This window comes from Macaca fascicularis, chromosome 9 (assembly GCF_037993035.2).
Source record: "Macaca fascicularis isolate 582-1 chromosome 9, T2T-MFA8v1.1".
Lineage (NCBI taxonomy): Eukaryota > Metazoa > Chordata > Mammalia > Primates > Cercopithecidae > Macaca > Macaca fascicularis.
The window spans coordinates 28,769,740-28,795,746 of record NC_088383.1 but is presented as its reverse complement, the minus strand read 5'-3'; the positions used below and the strand labels follow the sequence as shown (position 1 = coordinate 28,795,746).

The window sequence follows — 26,007 nt, the reverse complement described above, 5'->3', positions numbered from 1 at the left end:
TTTTAATTCAAGTGGATAGCGATTTTCTCACAGTTTGATTTCTCTTTATTATATATCTGAATCTGTTTTGAACTCTTGGTTTGATTGCTGTTAATTTGATTGTTTTATTGTTTTAGTAACTGTAGCATGATACCTTCTAAGGCCTTAGTAACTGTAGCATGATACCGTCTAAGGTCAAATTACTATCATTATTCTTGCAAATGTATTTTCCCAGAAGAAATTTGGAATTCTCTTTTCATGTCATTAAAAAAACCATTGGGATGCAATTAAATTTTCCAATCAAAGAACATGGCAATTTATTTATTTAGATCAAATTGTTCCTTATATAAGCCTGGAATATTTCCTGCTAAGTCTATTCCCAGGCCTGAGGGTTACGTGTGTGTGCAGGCATGCATATATTTATATGTATACACAGGTACACATATGTATAAATTAATTTTCCCCCATAGTATACTGTTTATTGAGTATTTTCTAACAAGTATATTGTTTGTATATAGTAAACATGTTAATTTCCATAATACTTATTTTATACCACCTTACTGAAGTATCTCATTTAATTTTCAATGTTATTGACAAGATTTTTTTTAAATCTTTTCCTTTTTAGTAATTATAGATAATTTCCCCCTTTACCTTATTGCCTTGATATGATTTGCAGGAAAAAAATGCTCAAAACTTATAGTAAATACAGGATATGCTTTTGTTTTTTTGTACTTTTATGGGGATACTTCTGTGCTTCCTGTTATTAATAAGTATGATGTTTGTTGCTGGTTTCTGATAGAATATTTTACAAAGTTTTGTTCTCTCATTTTTTAAAAAAAAAATCAGAATTGTGTTAAATTTTGTCAAGTGCCTTTGTGGTGCTTATCAAAGTGATCATAGCTTTTTTAGTTGTTAGCATAAATAATTGCAGATATCTATATGATAAAACATTAAATTCTTGAGATTAAACCTTCGTTTTGATAAAGGAAGATTTTTATGTCTAATTTTGTAATATTTTACTTTGGTATTTAAAAAAAATCATCCTCAGACCAAAGTTGTGCTGTCATCTTTTTATACTTTCTGGTTAGATTTTGCATTTGGGTTGTGAGACCTTTGAAAAAGAAATGTTACATTTTACTATGTGTTGGAATTCTGTAAATAACACAGAAAACTTTAATACAACCCTTCATTTGGTTCCAATGCCATCTCTGGGGAAAGTTTTTCAATAGTGCGTTTAATTTCTTCTGTAGTTATTGATTTAATCCAGCTTTCAAGCTCTTCTAGAATTACTTCATTGTTTATTTTTTCCTAGTAAACTTAACATTTTATTAAGATTTCAAGCATGTTGGAATTGTGTTCGATTTATCCTGTTGATGTGTATCCAAAGTTCTGTCCCATTCCTCAGTGCTATTAATATACATATTTTTTCTCTAGTTTCTTGCTCTGCATACCAGAAATGACTAATTATCTAATCTCTCAAAAGAACTGGCTCATTATTATCAATTCTATTTTTCTTTTTCTTTTTTTTTTTTGAAACTAAGTCCTACTCTGTCGCCCAGGCTGACGTGCAGTGGCACGAACGGCTCTTTGCAACCTCAGCCTCCCAGGTTCAAGCAATTCTCCTGCCTCAGCCTCCCAAGTAGCTGGGATTACAGGCACATGCCACCCACCTGGCTAATGTTTGTATTTTTAGTAGAGATGGGGTTTCACCATTTTGGCCAGGCTGGTCTCGAACTTCTGACCTCTGGTGATCTGCCTGCCCCAACCTCCCAAAGTGTTGGGATTATAGGCGGTAGCCACCGCACCGGGTCTAATTTTTTTCTTTATATCTATCTTTGATTAGATAGTGGAATACTTAGCTGTCTTGCTTGTTTAATTACAAACACATTTAAGAGTATGCAGCTTTCTTTTAAATTTGGTCACCTTCCATGGACAATGTGTATGTCATGTTGGCGTTGATATTAATTTCTTGATTGTCTGTAATACATTTTGATAACTTCAATATCCTGACTTATTTAAATTTGTGAGGTTGTTTGGGTTTCCTATTTTATATTTACAGATGTTAATTTCTAGTTTGATCCATTTTTATCACAGTATACAACCTATTAACCTTTTTATTGTAAAATTTGTTAAAAATGTTTGCTTGCGCCGGGCGCGGTGGCTCAAGCCTGTAATCCCAGCACTTTGGGAGGCCGCGACGAGCGGATCATGAGGTCAGGAGATCGAGACCATCCTGGCTAATACGGTGAAACCCCGTCTCTACTAAAAAATACAACAAACTAGCCGGGCGTGGTGGCGGGCGCCTGTAGTCCCAGCTACTCGGGAGGCTGAGGCAGGAGAATGGCGTGAACCCGGGAGGCGGAGCTTGCAGTGAGCTGAGATCCGGCCACTGCACTCCAGCCTGGGCGACAGAGCGAGACTCCGTCTCAAAAAAAAAAAAAAAAAAAAAAAAAAAAGTGTTTGCTTGCTAGTTTGGCCAACTTTTGCAAATACATGAAGGAAAAGAATAGCTATATGGAAAGCACTTTTTAAAAATTTATATATGGTCCTTTACAAGTTTATAGACAAAGTTAAATATACAAAGTGACTATTCCTGAAATAAGATAACCATTAAAGTTAATTGTAATAGCTAATAAACCAATAACACGAAGTCTTTACTTTGGAGCAGCCTTTTTGCTGTGCGCTTTCATGTATTATCTTGTTAATCATTGTGAAGCCCTATTAAGTAGGTACTAATATTAACTCTTTTTAAAGATTAAGAAAACGAAAGCTCAAAAACTTGTATCCAGAAACTAAACTGGACATTTAACAGATGTTTGTGTGTTTTTATGTGTGTGTTTCAGGGATTTTCTGTGTTCTGTACCTAATAAAGAACAAAAGTATATCTTTCTTACTTGTTGGAGCCGAAAGTGTGAGAGTTGTGATCAGCTCAGTATACCACTGGAGGCTATATGAGTAAACAGCAAACTGTTCTCATAAATGCAGGATGTTGGCAAGCTAACAACTGTGTCCGCTGCCGAGAAGGAATGCTGAGGGCAGTCATGCCCCAAGCGCAAGTGTTTCTGGTGATTCGGCATAATTGAAGCCTGTTAGCAATGATGCGAACCTGTGATCAGTTAAGCAGCTGACCAATCATTACCTCCTCCTCCCTGCTCTTTCTACCCAATAAATACAAAGGGCGGTAGCAGCTCAGGGGCTGCCTTTGCTCACTAGAAGCAGGGAGCTCTCTTCTTCTTCTCCTCCCTGGCCCTTTCCTTAAAATAGTTTCTTTTGTTTTTTGTTATCATTTCTATGTTCGCCCCTTCATTCAGTCTCATAATGACGGTCTCAGGCAGTAACAGTAGTAACTGCTGTAATGAGGGTCTCAAGTAGTAACAGTGGCAGTCTGCCACACCTAATGATATACAGGATGGTCTTCTTTGTTTCTAGCACACAGCTCTGTGCTTGCAACATTGGGATTCCCAGTAAATGGAATTCAATGTAAATTATTAAATGTTTGGTGGAATTTTTTTTCCATTATAGCCTTGTCTCTTCATATAAAATAATCTGTACATTTATATGACATTCACACTTTTCTTTCATATTCTTCATAGTAGTATAAGATTGTGATTTTGTTGATTTTACTCTTTAGGAATCTCTTGTTCTGTTCAGAAGACTGCCAACACTTTTCTTGTATAACCTGTTGCCCTCAAGTCTTTGATAGTTAGGAAATGACTTGTCATTCTGTAATAATAGTGTCACCTGAGAACTGTCAAAAATTGAAAGATTATACCTAGAATGAATTGATCAGTCAATTGCCATATTAAAAAATGGATTATTCTTATTAGTCAATAATGTCTACAAAATTCAGTTCAGGAAAATAAATGCAATATAAAGGAAATGATAGATGTCTGAAAATGTAAAAGTAAGTAGCCAAAGGCCTAACTAGATTAATTGAATGTGAATACTTCCTGCAGTGATGAAATAGGCAAAAGCAATAATGTTGGTAGCATTTAGGGGCATTGATGGAGGGATATTGTTCTATACAGAGACTTTGTTTCTAGGGGAAACCAAGATAGTCATTAATAAATCAGAACCACTTCTAACCATCAGATTGTCACATTAAAGTCAAATTAACCTGTATGAGTCATCATTCTGGGGGCTCATTTTTGATAAAACAGTAAAGTGACATCATTTCTAGAATGTGGCATTATAATTTAGGAAGTCAGGGAGAATTTGGTAGATTTTTAAAAAGGCAATAAAATAAGATTTGTTGTAAATTTTAGCTTCCAAACATTCACTTAACAGAAATTACTCACTGCCTGAGCATGCAAGATGGATGAAACTTCATTAAAGCAAGCTGAAGGAAAAAGTTAAGCTGCCTTCTGGAGGGATAAATCAATGTTACTCATCCTTATAAGCTGGACACTTAATTCTGTGAACCTGACAGATACTTAGAACATAAAGTTGACTCCAGGGGGTCCAGTGCAGTGAGTGCTTGTGAGTCTGATGAGTTACAAGGCCTAGTGTTCAATTTCCTGCAGATTCTTCTGAGCAACAGGTAAACCCATCAGTTGTGATTGGTGGCTCTGGCATATGGAAACACAATTTCCATTTAAGTATTGCCTTTTGAAAGGAAAGTCTGTATATTAAAGAATAAAATCACTTCAGTTAAAACAGGATAATGGAATGCAAAATTTGTTTTAGTTGTCCAAAATTAAAAATGTTGTTCTCCAACAATATTTGTAAAACAAAGTCATTAAAAATTACAAACCTAATACCTATGAAATTATTTTGAAATGCAGATATGGAACAAAGCTAAGAAGAAAAGATACTTAGCTGATGTTCTTAATATTGCCTGCCAATTATCATAATTGCTTCATTTAAAAACATTTTATTCAGCTATTTCTATTTTACTATGTGCAAGATATGCCATAGATACACAGATAGTAGATATTCCCAGTGTTCTTTATTCCTCTGTATGGACCCACATTTCCATCTGCCAACTTGTTCCTCCTATCTGAAAGACTTCCTGTAACATTTCTTGCAATGCAAGTCTGCTGGTGGTGAATTCTTTTAGCTTTTGTATGTTTTTCAAAACTTTTCAATACCCTTTCATTTCTAAAAGATATTTTTGCTGGGTATAGAATTCTAAGGTAACAGTATTTTTCTTTGAGTATTTAAAGGTGTTACTCCATTGTTTTGTGGTCTACATTGTTTCTGATGAGAAGTGTGCTGTTGTTTTTAATCCTTATTCTTTTATATGTAATTTTTTTTCCTTTGGTTGATTTTAATATTTTTTCCTGGCTTTAAGCAATTTTTTTGGTGGTGTTTTATGTTTTCTTTGTGCTTGGGTACATTGAGCTTCTTGAACACATGGGTTTATACTTATTTCATCATATTTGGACTATTTTCTGCCATATTTCTTTAAATAGTTTCCAGCAACTGCCCCCTTTCTTTGGAGATGCCAGTTAACATGTATATTAGGCCATTTAAAGTAGTTCCCCAGATCACTAAGTCCTGTTCATAATTTGTTAGTATATTTTCTCCTTGTGTTTCACTGTGAACAGCTTATGTTGCTTATTCTACAGGATTGCTTTTCCTTCTGCAGTATCTATATTAATCTCATTCAGTTCACTTTTTTCTTATTTCATACTTTCCATATCTAGAAGTTTGATTTGAGTAATTTTTTAATATTCTATATCTCATGTTCTGTCTTTCCTTTAACTTTTTTGAGCATTTGAAATATAGTTAAATAATAACTTTTAATTTTCTTGTCTGCTATCTGTGTAATTTTAGGGTTTGGTTTTATCCAGTTTTATCATCTGTGTAATTTCAGTATTTGGTTTCATTGTTTCATTTTTTTCTTCATTATGAGCAGTATTTTCTGCTTTCTTTGCATACCTAGTAATTTTGAGTCATTGTGAGTTTTATCTTGATTGACTACCAGTTACTGTGAGTTTTATCTTGTTGAATGCTGGTATTTTGTGTTTCTGTAGATCAACCTTCTCCAACCATTTTGGCACCAGTGATGGGCTTCACGGAAGACAAGTTTTTCCACAGATGGGGGTTTGGGGAGTGATTTCAGTGTGATTAAAGTGCATGACATTTATTGTGTACTTTCTTTCTTTCTTTCTTTTTTTTTTTTTTTGAGACGGAGTCTCGCTCTGTCGCCCAGGCTGGAGTGCAGTGGCGCGATCTTGGCTCACTGCAAGCTCCGCCTCCCGGGTTCACGCCATTCTCCTGCCTCAGCCTCCCGAGTAGCTGGCACTACAGGCGCCCGCCACCGCGCCTGGCTAGTTTTTTGTATTTTTTTAGTAGAGACGGGATTTCACCGTGTTAGCCAGGATGGTCTCGATCTCCTGACCTCGTGATCCGCCCGTCTCGGCCTCCCAAAGTGCTGGGATTACAGGCTTGAGCCACCGCGCCTGGCCTGTGTACTTTATTTCTATTATTATTACATAATTGCCATAATTTAAGATCAGTGGGAACCTTGAGCTTGTTTTCCTGCAACTAGATGATCCCATGTAGTGGTGATGGGAGACAGTGACAGATCATCAAGCATTAGATTCTCATAAGGAGCATGTAACCTAGATCCTTGCATACTCAGTTCACAACAGGGTTCACGCTCCTATGAGAATCTAATGCTGCTGCTCATCTGACAAGAGGCAGAGCTCAGGTGGTAATGCAAGCAATGGGGAACAGCTATAAATATAGATGAAGCTTTGCTCATTCTCCACTACTCACCCCCTACTGTGCGGCCCGGTTCCTAACAGGTCATAACGGGTACTGGTCTGTGGCCTGGGGTTGAAGACCCCTGCTATAGATAGTATTCTTGAGCTTTATTTTGTTATACAGTTAAATTACTTGGAAACATTTTGATCTTTCAGAGGCTTATTTTTAACTTTTTTTCAGGTGAGATCATAGCAGCATTAAATATTGGGCTTATTTTTTCCACTATTGAGATAATACGCATCCCATAACTCTTCTCAGTGCCTATGAATTATGAGGTTTTCCTGCTAACTGATGAGAACAAGAACTATTCCTGCCCTAAGCAAACTTCAGGGATTATTCTTTGTAATGCAGAGTTTCTCAACCTTAGAACTATTGACATTTATGGGCTGGATAATTGCTTCTGGAGTTTAGGGGACTGTCCTGTATACGATCAAATGTTTGGGAGCATCCCTGGCCTCAGTACAGTAGGTGGCGGTAACATCCTTTAAATTGTGACGATCAAAAAATGTCTCCAGATATTGCCAATGGCTCCAAGGGAGTACAGTTGCCCTCAGTTAAGAGCCACTGCTCTAATCCTTTCTGGTAGTTTTCTTATATGCATGCCATGGCTAAGGACTTTGCTCAGGACTCAAGGGAGACCTCCTACAGATCTCCCGAATTCTGTATCTGCCACCCATTCCTTTTCTTTGTCTTCACTGAGAACTTTAGTCAGTTGACCTCTCTGGATTCTCAGCTCTGTTTTCTCAACTCGAGACAGCTGAGTTTTGCCCGTGTTTCTTTTTTGCCATCACAGCCTGGAAACTCTAGGCTGTAATGCTGGGGCAATCATAGGCTCACATTGTTTCCTGTCTCTCAGTGATCTCTGTCCCTTGTTGCTTGATGTCCAGCATCTTTGAAAAGTATTGTTTCTTATTCTTTATTTTTATGTATTTTTAGTTTTTAGGGTTTTCAGGCAGATCCCTGTTAACCTCATCTTGGTCCTCATCCTTATTTTCGCAAGGTACTTTTGCTGGATACACAATTCTGGACTGGCTATTATTTTTTTCTAAGCACTTTGAAAGTATTTGAACTGTCTTCTAATGTCTACTGGTGCTGTTAATCAGCTGTCAATCAGTTTTCTTCTTTCCTTTCTGATGACCTGTCTTTTTTGCTCTGAGTACTTTTAAGATCTTCTCTTTGCCTTTGCCATTTTGCAGTTCTGCTGTGATGTATTAAGCATAGGTTTCTTTTTGTCTTTCCTTGTTCCTAAAGGATATATTGGGCTTCCTGAACCTGTAGAGTCTTTCTCTCATCAGTTCTCAAAAATTTGCAGCCATTATCTTCGCGGGTATTTTATCATCTTGATATTGTTTATTTTTTCCCCTTTAAAACTCTTGTTGTATGCAAAAAGCATGAACCACGAAGGAAAAAACCATAAATTGAGCTCATTAAAATTAGAGTCCTTTATTGAGCAAAAATCACCAAGAAGGAGAGTGAAAGGGCAAGCTACCAAAAGGGAGAATGTATTTTTAGCACATATAACTGATAAAGACTGGGGTCCAGTATATTATAAGTAGTTCTTACAAATTAATAAGAAAAAGATGCAATAGAAAAACATGCAAATATCTTGAGGGGGCATTTCACAAAGAGACACACATGCCCAATAAACACAAATGGGTTTCAGTCTCATTCATTTTAAGAAAAATGAACATTTCAATCGCAGGAAATACCACTATACACTTGGAATGGCCAAATTTAGACTAATAATGTAAAATGTTTGGGATCATGTTAGAAAGCTAGAAGAACTCACATTGTTAGTAGAAGTATAATTGAAAAACACTACTAATGTTGAATGTACTTACTATACACCCATGACCCAGGCATTGTACTCTTAAATATACTTAAATAACATCATATATATATATATATATATATATGCATATGCATCAAAAGATATGAAACATTTATGGCAGCATTATTTATACTAGCCAGGAACTGAAAACAACCCAGATGCCCCTCAAAGGCATAATGGGTGAAAAAACTGTAAGATATTTATATGTTGGAATACTATATAACAATGAAAAATGAATTCCTTCTACCATGGATGAATTTCACTAGCTTAATATTAGGGAAGAATGAATACACACTTATATTCTAATTATATGCTTTTCAAATAAAGGGAAAGATTGACACTTTGAGGGGTATAGAGGGCATGATGACTAGGAAGGAGCATAAGTGGGGGCCACTGGTGTTTGGTTAATGTTGTATTTCTTGTTTTGGGGGTATTTATTTGGCCATATTCATTTTTGAAATTTTATACTATACACTTATGATTTGTACTTTTTGTATATATGTTATAGTCAATTCAAAAGTTTGATTAAAAACAGACACTATTTGCCATTTTAGAGCTTCTGTTTCAGTAGACAGCAAATATTAACCATATAAACAAAAACCGCACATATGATTATAAATTATGGACATGTATGAAGGCAAAGAACAAGGTGCTATGGGATTCAGTCATGAGGATATCTGCTTTTATGTAATGTTTTGGCCAGACCTCTATGAGAAAGAGTTATTCAAGTTGAGTGAGGAGGGAGGGCAGTGTAAGATAAGGTTGGAGAAGCATGCAGGACTTTTAAGACATCCTGGAGAGTTTGGTCATCCCAAGATCGATGGGCAACTTTAGAAGGGTTATTAAGGGGTAGTTATGTGATTTAAGTTTTAAAAATAATCACTCTGGCTACGCTGTGAATTGTGGACTTGAAAATGGGCCAGAGTTGAATGCTGCTGAGCCATTTGAAGACTACTGGAGTGCTCCAGGCAAAAATGATGGCATCCATGATCTAGACCAGGGACCTGCCAGCTTTTTATGTAAAAAGTATGTGTTCTACCTGCTAAACTTTGCCATTGTAGCATGACAGCGGCCATAGACAATGGATAAATGAATGAGCATGGGCTGTGTTCCAGTAAAACTTGATTTACAAAACAGATCTTGTAGTTTACCAATCTCTGATCTAAAGTGGAGAAAAAACCTTTAGGTGTATTTTGGAAGTAGATTTAATAGGATATGCACCAGGTGCAGTGGCTCATGCCTGTAATCTCAGCACTTTGGGAGTCTGAGGCGAGTGAATCAAGAAGTCAGGAGTTCAAGGCCAGCCTGGGCAAAATGATGAAACCCCATCTCTACTAAAAATACAAAAAAATTGGCCAGGCGTGGTGGCGAGCACCTGTAATCCCAGCTACTTGGGAGGCTGAGGCAGAGAATTGCTTGAACCTGGGAGGTGGAGGTTGCAGTAAGCCGAGATTGCACCACTGCACTACAGCCTGGGCAACATTTTTATTTTTTAATTAAAAAATTAAAAATTAGCTGGGCATTGGGGCATGCATTTGTAATCCCGGCTACTCAGGAGGCTGGGGAATTAGGATCACTTGAGCCTTGGCGTTGAGGTTGTAGTGAGCTGTGATCCCACCACTCAACTCCAGGCTGCATAACAGAGCAAGACCTTGTGTCTAAAAAAATGTCTTTTAAAAATAGAATATATATTGGATGTTGAGAATGTCAGTAAGAGGAGAGGATTCAAGGATGGCTTGAGTAATTTATGAATAGTGATGTTGCTTATTAGGGGTCAAGTTCATTGGAAGTCCAAAACCCATTCATCTAAAATAGTGAATTGTGACGTGTCGAAGTTCTGGTGTTCTTTTCATCTTTGGTATGGAATTACTTTTATTCTTTTATACACATAGTAGTCACCAATTGCACAAACAGTTAGGGTGAGGGAAAAAAAATAATCTATCATATTGATCATCATTGTGTTTTCTGCTAGTAGCAGAAAAAATAGTAGGAAAGAACAAAATACAGGATATTCTCAGACTGTCATTGACAATGCATCTTTAGCCCTCATGTTCTCCCTTCCTCCAAAAGTAACATCCCCCGCACTCTTACCACAAATTGCTACCTTTTTAAGGATAAACCAGAGAATGTACATATAATCTTAGAGGAGATTATATGTTGATTATTTACATATATCAGTGACACAGGGGACGGAGGTGGCTGCTAAGTAGAGCTGCCATCTGCTCTCTGGACAGGCACTGTTTCCCATTCCATTTGTGGAAGAGGCACCTGTTCAAGTAATTGCCTTATTACCACTACTATGTCAGAACCATAATACTGTTTTGATTTTCCTTATAGTTAAATGTGTTTGAAATTGTATATGTTATATGTATATACACATAATATAAGTATATATATGTGTATATATTTACTTATTTAAATCAACCTTTGAATATTACAGGCTTTGCTCTCTGTACATGATACTGTGGCTCAGAAGAATTACGACCCTGTGTTGCCTCCTATGCCTGAAGATATTGATGATGAGGAAGACTCAGTAAAAATAATCCGTCTGGTCAAAAATAGAGAACCACTGGTGAGTTTTGGTGCTCAGATATGAGTAGATATCATGATAGGGCCAAATCTGATGGTGCATACCATGTATAACTCTCTTTAAAATATGCTTCCTCTATGTTCTCAAACTTTAAAAGAAATGGAACATTGATGTCTAAAGAACGTGCTTTTGAAAAATGAAAATGAAGCCAAATAAAATAATAGACATTTTATTGGCTACATTTAAATAGCAATGATTTTGAAAATACAACCTGTTGACATTTATGAAAGAAAGTGTAACATGTACCAAGCATGGCTGATTTGAGATTAAATGGTACAACTTAAAAAAAATTGCTTTTGTCTATGGAAATGCAACTTTAAGTTATTTTATATACTTAATTCAATTGCTTTTTAAATTTAAACTAATTTACAGCAGGTTCAACAAAACTTTTGAGAAGTCTCAGTGAAGTAAACATCTAATTTCTTTGATAAACATCTTTTGAAGATCTTATTTGATCAGGAGGCGTGGAACTTAAATTTGTTTAATTTAATTTAATTTTATTTTATGTTTAAGTAGCTCTATTTTAAAAAATAAAAAAAGCTTAATATAGAAAAATAGAACCTCTAATGGCAGTGAAGAAATTTCCAAAATTATTTGTTAGCTATTCCTTAAATAAAGTATTAAGATTCAAAATGTCATTTTAAATATTGGAATATGAAATCAAATGAATAGAATTACTTGTCTTGAAATTTTTCTCATTCAAATGTATAATTAGTGTATTATCTTTGCAATTATTGTTAAGGTAAAGTAAGATTATTGAGTGAACAGATTTAAAGTTTAAAAATTATACTACCCAGAAAAATAGAAAGTCCTTTCAACAGATTTGTTATTTAACATCAGTCAACTGACATTTGTTAGTTTGGGGAGATTGTTGGAGAAGTCACAGGACTGTCAAAGTGAAATGAAAAACACACAGAGAGAAGATTAAGAGTCAAAGATATCTTTAGGAGAATGAGCCCTAGTCATGAGAATCAGAAGTAGGCAAAGTGCTGGAAGCTAAGCTGAAATAAAATTCTAGCAAGTAGATGGTCAGGAAATGCTTGACAAGTGATTCACGAGGAAAGGCTGCAACATTTGGCAACCAAGGGGTAGGTTACCAGTGTTATCTAAAAATGCAGTTTTGTTTACTGGGATCCATAATGTGGTGACATAAACACAGCTTGCATTGGATGACCTAAGTGGGAGTTGGGATTCTGTCACTTTGCCCTGTATCCTATAGAGCAAACCACTCACCATCTCAGCCTCAGGTTCCTTATCAGAAAATCAGGAAATGTACCTCTTTGCAAGTGTTTTTGAACATCAGCTAAGATATAATGTGTTTGGAATGGTTTATGAGTTCTGAAGCATTATGCAAACATGATGTAAATATTAGAATATATTCTATCTAATATTTAAAAAAATTAGAATTTATATTCTATTTAATATTTAAAAGATAAAAGCTAGATTGCATCTGCTCAAGGAGAGAATGGTTACCTTGGAGAACAGGCTGTGAACACAGGTCATGTGGGTATTAGATAATGGATAGGAAAAAGGGTGATCACTTGAGGGCCAAGATCTCTTGAAAATGAAATTCTGTTTGTTGGTGAGTAGATTTTGATCCTAAATTCTCAGTGTTACTTGCATGGGCTGTCCTCTTGCTTCTTTGAGAACAGTGGTTCTCAGATTTTGGTATTGGAAGAATGACCTGAGATGCCTACGTAAAATGCAGATTTCTGGGCTGAATCCCAAGGAATTTATATCAGGAGAGTTTTTTTGCTGCCTGGGAATCTTGATTTTAAAAAGTGTCTCAGATGTTCTTCGTGCAAGTTTTTGGTAGATCACACTTTAAAACACTTATTTCAAAGGCTCAACCTAAAATTCACTGTGTCACCTACTTGAGGAGACCTTGCAATGCTGGCAGTTTATAGGAAATAAATAAAATACTTTTTTTTTTTTTTTTTTGAGACGGAGTTTCACTCTGTTGCCAGGCGCTGGAGTGCAGTGGTGCGATCTTGGCTCACTACAACCTCCGTTTCCTGGGTTCAAGCAATTCTATAGGAGATAATTTTTTTGTTTAAGGAAATCATGATAACTCAGTAAGCAGTCCCTTTTTATAAACCATTTTACAGAATTAATAATTAAGAAAAACCTAACCAGAATTTATTTTTTCAGTCTAACTTGGAATTCTCCATGCTCTATTTTTAAAACAAAATCACATAGAATACATTCAAAATAATTATGTAGGAAAATACGTAATTTTAAAAATATTAGATCCAATTTTAATTTATTTTGCATTTGCAGACTATGCCATAGGATTGATGACTTTTGTACAGTATCACATGTAATGTACTCTGTGTTTTTGAGATTTGATCTTATTTTCACGCAAATATATTGCATTGGGAATACATCAAACAATTGTGGTAAGAGAGGTTTGGAAAGCAATATGGAAATAGAAGTCTTCAAGAATGAAGGGTTAAAAGTGAAAATTGATTCAAGTGGTAGTATCATGTAGAAAGTGAGAGATTGTTCTTCAAGTCTGTAGTTTACCCTCCAAGCAAAGTGGAATCAGGGGATAGCAAGAAGATTCTATCAGGGCACTTATCTCTGTCTGTAATGAGACCCTTATGCGTTGGAGTGCTTTGCGTTATCTACACATTCCAGAAGTGATTTTATCCTGCCCATGGCTTTCAGAAGCATCTGTGTGCCAGAGACTCCCAATGTTATTTCTCTTCCAGTCTTTTCTTCTAATCTTTAAATTTATATATCCATCTGTCTATTCATTATTTCCATTTGGTGGTCTAATAGACCTCTCAATTTTCACATATCCAAAAATAAACTGCCAATCTTTGTCCCCAAATCTGTTCCACCCTTGTCTTAACCCCTTTTAGTTGATGGCAATTCCATCCTTCCAGCTGCTCAGCCAGAAGACGTTGAGCCTATCTTTAATCCTTCTCTTTCTTTTGCATTCCACAGGCAATCCACTGGGAAATCCTTTAGACTCTACCAATAATGTATCCAGATCCCCTTTCATCACCTCTACTCCTGCCAGTCAGATCCATGCCACCATCATCTTTCCCTTGAATTATTGTTCAGAGTGAGCATCCCAAATCTGAAGATCTGAAATCCAAAATGTACCAAAATCTGAAACATTCTGAGTGCAGACATGAGCTCCAAGGAAGTGGTCATTGGAGCCTTTTGGATTTCATATTTTTGGATTTGGGATGCTCAACTGATAAGAATGCAAATATGCCCAAATCTGAAAAAAATATGTGGGATCTGAAACACTTCTGGTCTAAGCATTTCAGACAAGGGATCCCCAACCTGTATTAACCTCTCATTAATTTTATTGCTTTAGCCCTTGCCATCCTTCACTCTTAACACAGTGGGTGCAGTGGTCCTCCTAGATTGTGCCCCTCCTGCTGTTCACAACCTTGCATGTTCCCTCTTTCATTTGGAGTAAAGCCCAGTCTCCTCACAGTGACTCATAAAGCACATAAGCTGACTTCCTTCTGCCTTTGACCTCATCTCCTCTTGCTGCTCCTCTTCTACTGGGCTCCAGCCACACTGGTTACCTTGCTCTCCCTTGAACATTTCATTCATAGCCCCCTTGGCACCTTTGCACTGGCTGTGTCTTCTGTTCCTTCCCATTGGCTAACTTCTTCACCTCCGTCCAGTATTTGTTTACTCAGACGTCATCTTCTCAGTGAGTCCTGTGTCTTCGCATTGTCTTTCCTCCACTTGCCCTAGCATCCTGGTCTTCTGTTTCCTGCCCTACATCCCCTCACACCTGCACAGGGGGTGTAATACCACCTGAGAGGGTTTGGGTCTGTGTCCCCACACAAACCTCATCTTGTAGCTCCCATAAAAACCATGTGTTGTGGGAGGGACCTGATGGGAGATAATTGAATCATGGGAACAGGTCTTTCCCATGCTGTTCTTGTGATAGTGAATAAGTGTCATGAGATCTGATGGTTTTAAAAACGGGAAGTTTCCCGGCCAACCTCTCTCTTTGCCTGCTGCCATCCATGTAAAATGTGACTTGCTCCTCCTTGCCTTCCACCATGATTGTGAGGCCTCCCCAGTTACATGGAACTGTAAGTCCATTAAACCTTCCTTTCATAAATTGTCCAGTCTCAGGCATGTCTTTATCAGCAGTGTGAAGACAGACTAATACACCACCCTCTAACATACTGTATAATGTATGTAATTATTCTATCTCTTGTTTATTGTCTTGTCTCCCCCATTGGGATGAGAAAGCAGACATTTTTTTCTTTTTCATCAGTTTTTTATAAGCCCTTAGAACGATGCCTTGCACAGAGTAAGTTCTCAATAAACATTAGTTAACTTCATTGAATACGAAAAAGTCAAAGGAACTAGCATTAAGCACAACAAACAGGTTGTAGCCCTATACTGAAAAACAGTGCAGTCCATAGTACAGAGAGATACTGGTTCCACTTAACTAACTCTGTGTTACAAACCGTGGCGGTATGTTGTGGCCAAAACAATATTATTTTGGGAGTTGATGAGCTCAGCTGGGAGGTTCTCACTTGGAGTTCCTCTTACATACAGTCAGATGGTGGTGACTGGAGTCAACTGAAGGCTCCTTCATTTACACAACTGTTACCTGGGCTTGGAGCTGGAAGGTTTGGGGCTGGCCAAATATCTCTTTCTCTAAGTGTTATCTTTACTTGGCTAGCTTGGGGTTCTTCACAGCATAGCAGTGGTCATGATTTCTTACATGGCAGTGAGATTCCCATAGAGCAAGTGTCTCAAGAGGCCCGAGTGGCAGCTACAGATCTTCTTATAGCCTTTGAAGCCTCAAAACCATTTTTACCACTTAATGTGGGAATATGGCATGCACATACAAGGAGGGAAGGAATTGGTGATCCCCCTTTTAGAGACAATCTCCTACAGGAGTAATGAACTCACGGACAGAATGAACTTATGAACAAAAGGTTATGGAAAGATAGAGGTTAAGCAGTATTGGATGATAATTAAGATGAATAATTGTGTCTCTGGTCAGATTGCCTTAAGCAAGTCCTGACTTTTCCATTTGCTAGTTGTCTGATCTTAGACAAATTACAGCCATTTAATATTCAATTTCTCATCCAGAAACTATGGATAAGTAAACTTAGATTACTAGGCTTTTCTGCCATTGGGCATATTTGGTGGGAAAATTTGAGACATGTCATTAAGGAAAATGAAAGTTGATTTAATCAAACTAATTAGTTGTATTGGGAATATTACATATCCAGTCATTTTGGAAACAAGTTAGAACTTGAAATAAAAGCAGAAAATACCAGTAATTGGTGAGTCTAAGCTTTGTGACCGTGGAGAGATGCTCATTCAAGTCTTTGGCCTTGAATGCATGCATAGGTGATGAAAAATGCTGTAAAATGCCTGTCACTTAATTCTTTGATTTTTTTTTACTATTATTAGCTATGTATCTGATAGTTATATATGAAGGATACTTATTACAGATGGACTCTTACTTTGTTTACATATCTGTTCTTTAATGATATAAATGTGTTTATTAACAAACTCGAGAAAAATTTCACTTCTTTGGGATGAATTCTGCCGTCACCGAAAAGCTTACCTTTTTAGCAGTATTATGCAATGTTGGATGGCATTGCAAAACCAATGCCAGATTCTTAAAAGGAAAGTCATGGAAAGGCTTTCAAAGTAACCACTTGTGCCTGTTGTTCTTACAAAGCAGCAGTTAATTTGCTTCTGAATATCTGTAAGTGAAGAATTTTTGACTTCTTTTTGAGACTGTTTCCTAATCTTTTGCCAATACTTCTATTTGTACTAGGTACAATCCTAGTTCACTAAAACCATAGAGTAAGAGCTCTTTCTTCTAGTCATTTGTCTTAGACTTAGGCAACAAATATAACTAATTTCTGGGTTTTAACTTTTTTCTTTTTCTTTATAATTATCACCAAGTTTTTAAAAAATGTTTTAAAATTTTTTTTTGCTATGATAACTGAATATGATAGAAGGATCACTGAACTAACTAAAAGTCAAATGATCTGGGTTTTAGTTTTCTAACATATAGAATCTTTTGTCTATTAGTGTAATTGTCACTATTCCACTTTCTTGATGCAGTACTATAAAGATAAAAAGAATGAAGAACTGCTTTAAAAGGGTAAAAACCAAACAACATTCAAATACAAGGTATTTTTATAATGAAAAGAAGATATGTTTATTTTACATAGTTTTGAAGAGGTTGAAGATTTCAAAAATCCTTAAATTGGGCTGAAACCCTTCGATGCTATGTAGATAGAATATCCTCTAGTCATGAGAATAGACATTGTAAGACAAATGGCATGATGTCTGTTTTTCCTGCCTCATTTTTTTTAGTTGTTTTCTCTTTTTTCAGATGAATGTCCTTATTTCCTCCCTTTTTCTAACACCCAGTACACACATTTACCCACAATGCTTTTTGTTTTTGTCTTAAAAGGGAGCTACCATTAAGAAGGATGAGCACACTGGGGCAATCACTGTGGCCAGAATCATGAGAGGAGGAGCTGCAGATAGAAGTGGTGAGACTTTGAATGTTAACCAAGTACAGACTAATCATGTGTTTTGTGTGTAGCATTTCCAATAGATAACTAAGAGGATAACCATCTTTGGATCTAATACTGCAAAACAAGTAATAAGATACTTTTTTCTGTGTTGCAATGTGAGAGCCTATTTAAATAAATGATAGATAAACATTACTCTATGGTCTTCTTGTACACAAGCATCCAAAGCTATATTAAAACTTGTGGGCTGGGCACGGTGGCTCACGCCTGTAATCTCAGCACTTTGGGAGACTGAGGCGGGTGGAACATGAGGTTGGGAGATCAAGATCATCCTGGCTAACACAGTGAAACCCTGTCTCTACTAAAAATACAAAAAAAAAAAAAGTGCCGAGCGTGGTGGTATGCACCTGTAGTCCCAGCTACTTCGGAGGCTGAGGCAGGAGAATTGCCTGAACCCAGGAGGCGGAGGTTGCAGTGAGCCGAGATCGTGCCACTGCACTCCAGCCTGGGTGACAGAGTGAGACTCTGTCTCAAAATAAATAAATAAATAAAATCTTGTTTTTGTGTTTCTCGATTGAAAAGTACTGCTAAGAGCATGCAGCCTTTAAGATAAATAAAAATTATTTTATTAGTATATCGGTAATGTGCATTTCTAGACAAAGACCAAGCTGCTGTTACCATTTCTTGGCCAGCATTACTATGTTGCGATCTTTGAGTCACTGCTGTGGAGAGGCATAGAGGCTGAAACCTGAGACACGTGAAGGTCTCCTTTCCAGTCCTTAAATGTATTAAGGGAACCTAACAATGCTTTAATTATGGAAACAACTGCAAGTTACACTTTCTGTTGTGGGTAACACTGCTAATTTACCAAATCTCGTATTTCTCAGGTCTTATTCACGTTGGTGATGAACTTAGGGAAGTGAACGGGATACCAGTGGAGGATAAAAGGCCTGAGGAAATAATACAGATTTTGGTAAGCTGTAAATTTCTTTTAAAGGTACAATAAAAATAAAATTGAATCACTGTATTTCAGACTGTTAGACTTGGTTTGACATAGACAGGATTTGTATTAAGCAGTGCAGGGTTCGAACCCCCGCTCCATCACTTAATCCCTGTGGGTCCTTGGAAAATACCTTAATCCATTCATGCCTCAGTGTTTTCATTTACAAAATGAGAATAAGAGGTAGCTATCCATCTGGAGTGTTTTGAGGATTAAATGAGGTAGTATATATAAAGAGTTTTAGGGCCGGGAGCAGTGGCTTATGCCTGTAATCCCAGCAGTTTGGGAGGCTCAGACAGGTGGATCACCTGAGTTCAGGAGCTCAAGACCAGCCGGGCCAACATGATGAAACCCATCTCTACTAAAAACACAAACCAAAATTAGCTGCACATGGTGGCAGGTGCCCGTAGTTCCAGCTACTTGGGAGCCTGAGGCAGGAGAATTGCTTGAACCCAGGAGATGGAGGTTGCAGTGGGTCGAGATCACGCCACTCGACTCTAGCCTGGGCAGCACAGCAAGACTTTGTCTCAAAAAAAAAAAAAAAAAAGGAGTTTAGTATCTGTCCCAAGTCTGTACTTAGCAGATGGCATCTACCCTGTGGCTGATGATGCGTTTATCTTTGTCTTCCTCCCATTGACACAGTCATATTCTATGCTGTGGATCATAGCAATACAAATTAGTCAAACTAATTTAGATGTCTTTTGAAATCTGACACTTGAATACAATTATTTTATGCCTTGGCAATATTAATTCTAAAGTTCATTCATAAGATAAAAGGAAGGGAAACTCCCTCTTTTATGTATGAAAACATACTGAAAAGCTATACCAACTGGAGGAGGTTTGAGTGTGTCTCAAAAACAGATCTCCATAGATATGAAAATTTAGTATATGGTTAAGGTGGCATTTTAAATCACTGGGAAAACTGGAACATTTCATAAATGGTGTCAGGTTAATGACTCAGAAAAAATAAGGTCAATCCTTGTTTTACACAATATGTAAAAATAAATTCCCAACAAATTAAATATTTAAATGCAAAAAAAATCACAGAAATTGCCCAATAAAATGTAATATACAAGTTTTATGAGGTAGAAAAAGACTTTTTAACCTTGATATGAAAGTCAAATAGAAAAATAACAGATGTGTCTACTAGAATTGAAAACTTTCTTTATAGAAAAAAGGTGCCATAAAGAAACATCAAAGACAAATGAGATTGTACAAAAAATATTTTCAATATATATAATAAAAGGCTAATATTTCAAAATATATACAGAGATGATAAAAATCAATAAGAAAAACATTTACAGAAAAATCAGCAATGCATATGGACAAATACTTTACAAAAGAAAACATGGATGTCTGGAAAGCGTCGGGTTACTTGAGATTGGAAATCTTGATGATGCCTAGAGTTGGTCAGGGTATAGGAAAACAGGTATATTTATATGATTTGGGGATGGGATAAGTTATTAGTAGAACTTTTTGAGATCTGAAACGATCAAAATTTTAAATGTGCATACCCTTTAGTCACGAAATTCAACTATTGGAAATTAGTCCTCAAGCAATAATATGGTAAATGTAAATGAACAAAATATTTCAAAAATACTTGGAAACTACCAAGAAAGTTGCGTTGATCAAATAATCATTCATCTCTATGCTAGATTATTGTGAGGCAATCACAGTGAGAGATAGACCTATATGGCTCAGTAGTAATAGTGATAAGAATTGAATCCTTAATAAATGACACTGTTATAAGGACTATAGATCCATTAAAAAACACACACACACACACACACAAACTAGAAAAATGAGGAGATTATAGAGCAAATTTTGTTTTCTCTCTACCAATGTAATTCAGTATTACAGGATGAGAATTCTTTATAAGATTTGTGAGTGCCTTTTACAGTAAGCAATAGCAATGATATTGCCATTTTGAAATAAATCAACCCTTTATAAAATTCTATTATTTAAACTGTCAGAATCCCATTTTACTTCAGTTGCTGTGTTGCACTAGAGCTGCCTTCTTAAGGCTCGCCAGAGCTGACTGTATGATGCACCATTTCCCAACTCAGCTTTCAGCAACTGCATGCTGGCAAATTGAAACTGGCTATAGTGAAAGTATTTATACCATGGAAATTGACAGACAGTACGCATCAGAGCTTTTTTTTTTTTTTTCTTTTTAAACAAATGGAGTCCTGGTTTACCAGCACACCACAGATAGTGAGCCTCAGAGAGATGTGTCTTGCCCTACTCCTCTTCCTTTCATATCTTTCAAATGTGCCAACTATTTAGTGCTTTTATGGAGCTTACAAATGAGCAGGAGTAACATATCTTATGAAGTAATTGCATAAATAATTAAATATGGCTACAATAAATGCTAAAAAGAGAGAGACAGAAAATGACATGAGAGTATATTTAAAGAGAGATCATATCTAACTAAGATAAGAAAAATTTGTGGGTGCTGGTACTTATTTTAATGAAGTTAGAATAGATACTCAGTCTTTTCATCTTGCAATTAATCTATTATGTTTGATATTTTACTGACTAACCAGAATGCAATAGATATGAATGTTCTTTTTTTTTTTGTGATGGGCATTGTCCCTAATTGAATCATATATTTATAATGGCACTACTGACATTATAGGTGTTTTGTCCCCCAAAACATGGATGCTGATACTTAGATGTAACTGCCTGAACCTTGTACATTATTATTATTATTATTATTATTACTATTTTAAAGACAGCGTCTTGCTCTGTCACCTAGACTGGAGTGCAGTGGTGCAATCACAGCTCACTGCAGCCTTGAACTCCTGGGCTCAAGAGGCCTTAGCCTCATCACCACACTTGGCTAATTTTTAAAATTTTTTTTGTGGAGACAGGGGTTTTTCTATATTGCCCAGGCTGGTCTTGAACTCCTGGGCTGAGGTGATTCTGCCACCTTGCCTCCCAAAACACTGGAATTACAGGCACAAGCCAACTGCACCCAACCCTCTAGACATTATCTACTCTAGTCATTGAATACTGTGTTTATTTTATTTAAGGCGTTGTGCATATTTTGTGTGTTTCTATTTCAAAGAAACTTGGATGGGAATGTATTTACTGACAGCTTAAAAGTATACAGGAAGTAAAAGTGGATTTAGGAGTTAATGTTTTTTAACTTATTCTACAAACTTCAGAGCTTTCTTTCTCACATTACAGGAATATCTACAAAAATAGTTTCCTCCGTTTAGTCTATCTAAGAGTAGAAACTCTAAGCTTGTAAATTTTCAGATGCATTTCACTTTCTACCTATTTTACCTTATTCTTCCTTGGGTCTGGTTTTCTTATAACTCCTTCTTTCATCTGATACCAGGCTCAGTCTCAGGGAGCAATTACATTTAAGATTATACCCGGCATCAAAGAGGAGACACCATCAAAAGAAGGCAAGGTAATTATTGCTTAAAAACATTTTTTTGTGCGTGGGAGGGAAGTCATGTTTTTCCATCCAGCACATATCCACTTTGTCATAACATATCTCTTTCAATATTCCAGTTTTAAAATTACTATGTTTGGAGTCGGAGTTAGGAGAATATAGGCCATTTCACTTTTATTTTTTATCTTTATTCATCTTTAATGAAACTTTTCTTCCAGATGTTTATCAAAGCCCTCTTTGACTATAATCCTAATGAGGATAAGGCAATTCCATGTAAGGAAGCTGGGCTTTCTTTCAAAAAGGGAGATATTCTTCAGATTATGAGCCAAGATGATGCAACTTGGTGGCAAGCGAAACACGAAGGTGATGCCAACCCCAGGGCAGGCTTGATCCCCTCAAAGCATTTCCAGGAAAGGTGAGCTGCTGGTACATAATAATGGCTTTTCTCCAGCTGACCTTTTGTTCTCTGCAAAATATCATTCTAACATTGATGTGATAAAATATGCTATAAAACCTTGCCTTAGAATTTTTTATCCCTTGGGTTTGGATTTCTGTTTTGTCTAACTAAGTATGATGAATGACCAAAAATAATATGACAGTACTGGGTCATATTAGATTTTTGTTATGAAGCAAATGGAAAATAGCACATTAATATCTTGAAACCATGTTGATATGAAAGGTGGAGAAAAAAAAAAAAGACCAGTGGTTTTGGAGGGAGGGAAGATAATTTACAAAAATTTGAAAGTGGGCGATTTGTTTCTTAATTTGAGTCTATTGCATTACATTCATTTTTTTCTCTAACCTTTAAGTTTTTTCTTAAGACTAAATATTTTGATGTTGTATTCACCTCAGACCTGTGCTGAAAACTGATAGGCATGTTGATCTTCTTTCTCCCAGGAGACTGGCTCTGAGACGACCAGAAATATTGGTTCAGCCCCTGAAAGTTTCCAACAGGAAATCATGTAAGTTTGTTAATAGGAATGCAGGGTAACCAAACCCCGATGTTTATTTTTGACTATTAGAGCAGGTGCTCATGGCAGAATAAAGGGTCCTATTACCCTAGCAATAACTTTGGGATCATCAATTCTCAGGAACAAACAAATATGAGATTCATATTTGGAATATTAACATGAATCTTTTGAGGAAAGGGGTGGTTGAGGTTGTTAATAATAAATCCATGACTCACTCATTAAGAAAGTAACTAACTACTACTACTGTCTTTGATTTCCAAATATAGGTATTTTATTAAATGTCACCTCAAATATAGCTCTTATTTCTTCAAAGCCAGGAGGTTTGGGTTAGGTATTTCTTGGTAAAGATTAGGGAGAAAAAAAATCTACCATTTTGTTGGGTACGAAAGCAGTTGTGCTCAAGATCAATTGTTCTTAATTCCTTTCTTACCCCCAGATCATAACACTTCTGACCTTTAGCCTATCCCTTTGGAGTTATCACCAGATTAGATTAAAAGAAAATGAGAGAAAGACAAAGGATGGCTACCGTATGATTACTGAAAAACATAGTGTGCATTTAAGTACTTTTTTTTCTGTTTCAGCCTAACCTTCTGTCAGCTTTTCTTTACTTCCCACCACCCACCTCTTCAAGTCCACATCCCATAAATTCCCTATTGCACCTCCCCTAGATGTTTCATGGTTCTAGGTATTTTAAGAGAAAAAAACCAACCCTTTGTTTTCAGCATAGAAATTGTACATTCAACAGCGGAATGACCAAATAAATGGCCCTGGAATTTTACACCAACATCTGTTTTTAGTATTGTTGCATTTTTCACATCTCCTGTGATTTCTGTCAGTTTGCAGAAGCATATAGCCCAGGAATCACATTAGAAGAGAGCCAAACTGTAGTCGAGTATAAATCTCACAAGCAGTCAAATGCTTGAAGTAGAGCACTGATTCAAAAGCCTGCTTGTCCTTGCTGCATTAAGTCCAGGCACAAGGAAAAAAATCCTTGTCACAGAATGCTACACGTCTTCTGACGTGAGAAAGCTTAAAGCTTTCATGAGAACATTTCATTGTTCTTAAGCGAGATGACTTTTCACTGGCCAACTCACCAACAGAAAGGAGCTTTGAGACTCCTTGCCTGACTTGCTCTTAAAGGGATTTTAAAATAGGAGGCTTACACATTTCTAATATATTTGGTATATGTGGGATAAGATATGTGTCACTGAAAGATGAAATAAATGTAATTATACTTGAATCTAGATCCATACTCAACTCTGTTTGAGACCTAGGCAACTTAGAAATTTACAGTTTGATATTATTATGAATTTTCATTGATTGAAAATTTTTAATAAGTGTATATGTGTTTCTTTAAAAGAACTATACAAAAGAGATATATTGCTTTTTAATAGCTCTTTCAAACTGGTTTCTGTATAGATGCATATGAAAGTGAGGGGTATGTGTGTGTGTGTGTGTTTCTGTGTGTGTACATAGAAGTATTAATTGTAACAGAGTCCTTTTGTCTGTTGATTTGCATAATTTCTTTTTTATGTTAATACTTCAATATGTGGCTCTGATAAATATTTATTCTAGCATTTATCTTTACTGAAATGTCCTCATTTGAATAATTTTGTGTTTTTTTTGCCTTTTCTGCCTCTTGAATACCATTCAGAAATGTTTGCTGGTCCTCCTCTCTTTCTTCTCTCTCTGTTTTTTATTAAGCTAGATTTTGATTCACTGAGAGCTGCATTATTTGTTTTTATATATGTTATTTATTTTCAAATAAATCTGGTCAAAATTATCCTTATTAAATAATAAACATATAACAGATATGGCCCTGTTCAGAGAGACAATATATTTCTGTGACAATTAAATAGGAAGCTAATGTCTTTATTCTCAAAGAATTGAAATTCTACTTGCAATTTCCTTGAATATTGTCTCACATAAAGTTAAAAGTTATGCATAAATCATTGTATTGATTCTGAACATTTTAAATGGCATTTAAAAGCACTTTAACCTGTGTTTTGATGATGATTCTTTACATGACTAAAACTTGTAAAGGCCATCTGATCCACTACTTTCTGGACTTCAATATTTGGTACTTAGGGTTTTGGAATAGGAAACTTACGTTATCATGCCCTTTGCTGAATTATAGGAAAGCTGTGAAGAGAAACAACAAGTTGATATAAAATCTTTTGTTTTTATGATTTTGAATATTAATGGAATAGGGTTTTTTAAAAGTTTCTGATTTAATGTAAAATTTGTAAAGGAAGAATAATTCTATCATGTCAATATTTATAAATTTATTTTAAAAATACAGTGATAAAAACTTTATCCACTAATTTTCACATTAGTGGACTTAACACCTAGGAGGAAATTGCACATGTCGGATTTGAAATAATGAATTTAGTCATGTAATACCATTTATCAAATTAGCCAGTTAACTTTTTTCACAAAATGATTGCTCGTATTACTCTTTTTTAAATCTTTATTTTGCTCTTTATTTCATTTGTAGTGTATCACCATAACTTAAGTTTGCATGGAGGAAAAATTCATGGAAGATGGTTTTGGAACTATAGGGTTTCTGTTAATATCAATATAGAAGTATATAAAGAAGGGCACATCCCAATCTTATTATCTTTGCATTTATATTTGTGCTAGAGCTCTAGTTCTTGGCTCTAAGGTAAGTGAAATCAGGAGCCATTATAATAACAACCTCTTTAGGCTTTAAAACTAGCCTCCTTGTACAAAATTCATAAGTGTAAGTCATATTCATCTTTGCTGCTTGGTTATTTCCTCCCCTTAAGAATCTTTGTGTATCTAATACAAACCCAGAAGGAAAAAAAAAAAGGCTTTTCAAACACACAAAAAAATTTACCTCTTAAAATAAAAAATTCCTGAAGACAAAAACATGAACTCTGAAACCTAAAATATTTCTTCTAAGTCTTAGTAGCTAGATATAAGCACTTGTCTCCTCCCCCTATTTTTTGGAAGAATTGCTTACCGAACAAAGATATTTGTAATGGAAATT

General features: G+C 36.0%; 1 protein-coding gene across 11 annotated transcripts in view; it reads left to right on the top strand.

The window, feature by feature from the left end:
• MPP7 (MAGUK p55 scaffold protein 7) overlaps positions 1-26,007 on the top strand; it is a 252,467-nt gene that overhangs the window by 164,571 nt on the left and 61,889 nt on the right. For all 11 annotated transcript variants that reach the window (XM_065520448.1, XM_065520447.1, XM_074000707.1 and 8 more), the window contains 6 exons: positions 10,965-11,096; positions 17,554-17,635; positions 18,505-18,590; positions 21,964-22,038; positions 22,242-22,438; positions 22,921-22,985. In XM_065520448.1, the coding sequence (XP_065376520.1) occupies positions 11,025-11,096; positions 17,554-17,635; positions 18,505-18,590; positions 21,964-22,038; positions 22,242-22,438; positions 22,921-22,985 (577 nt within the window). In that variant the 5' untranslated portion in view covers positions 10,965-11,024. The remainder of the gene's footprint in view (positions 1-10,964; positions 11,097-17,553; positions 17,636-18,504; positions 18,591-21,963; positions 22,039-22,241; positions 22,439-22,920; positions 22,986-26,007) is intronic.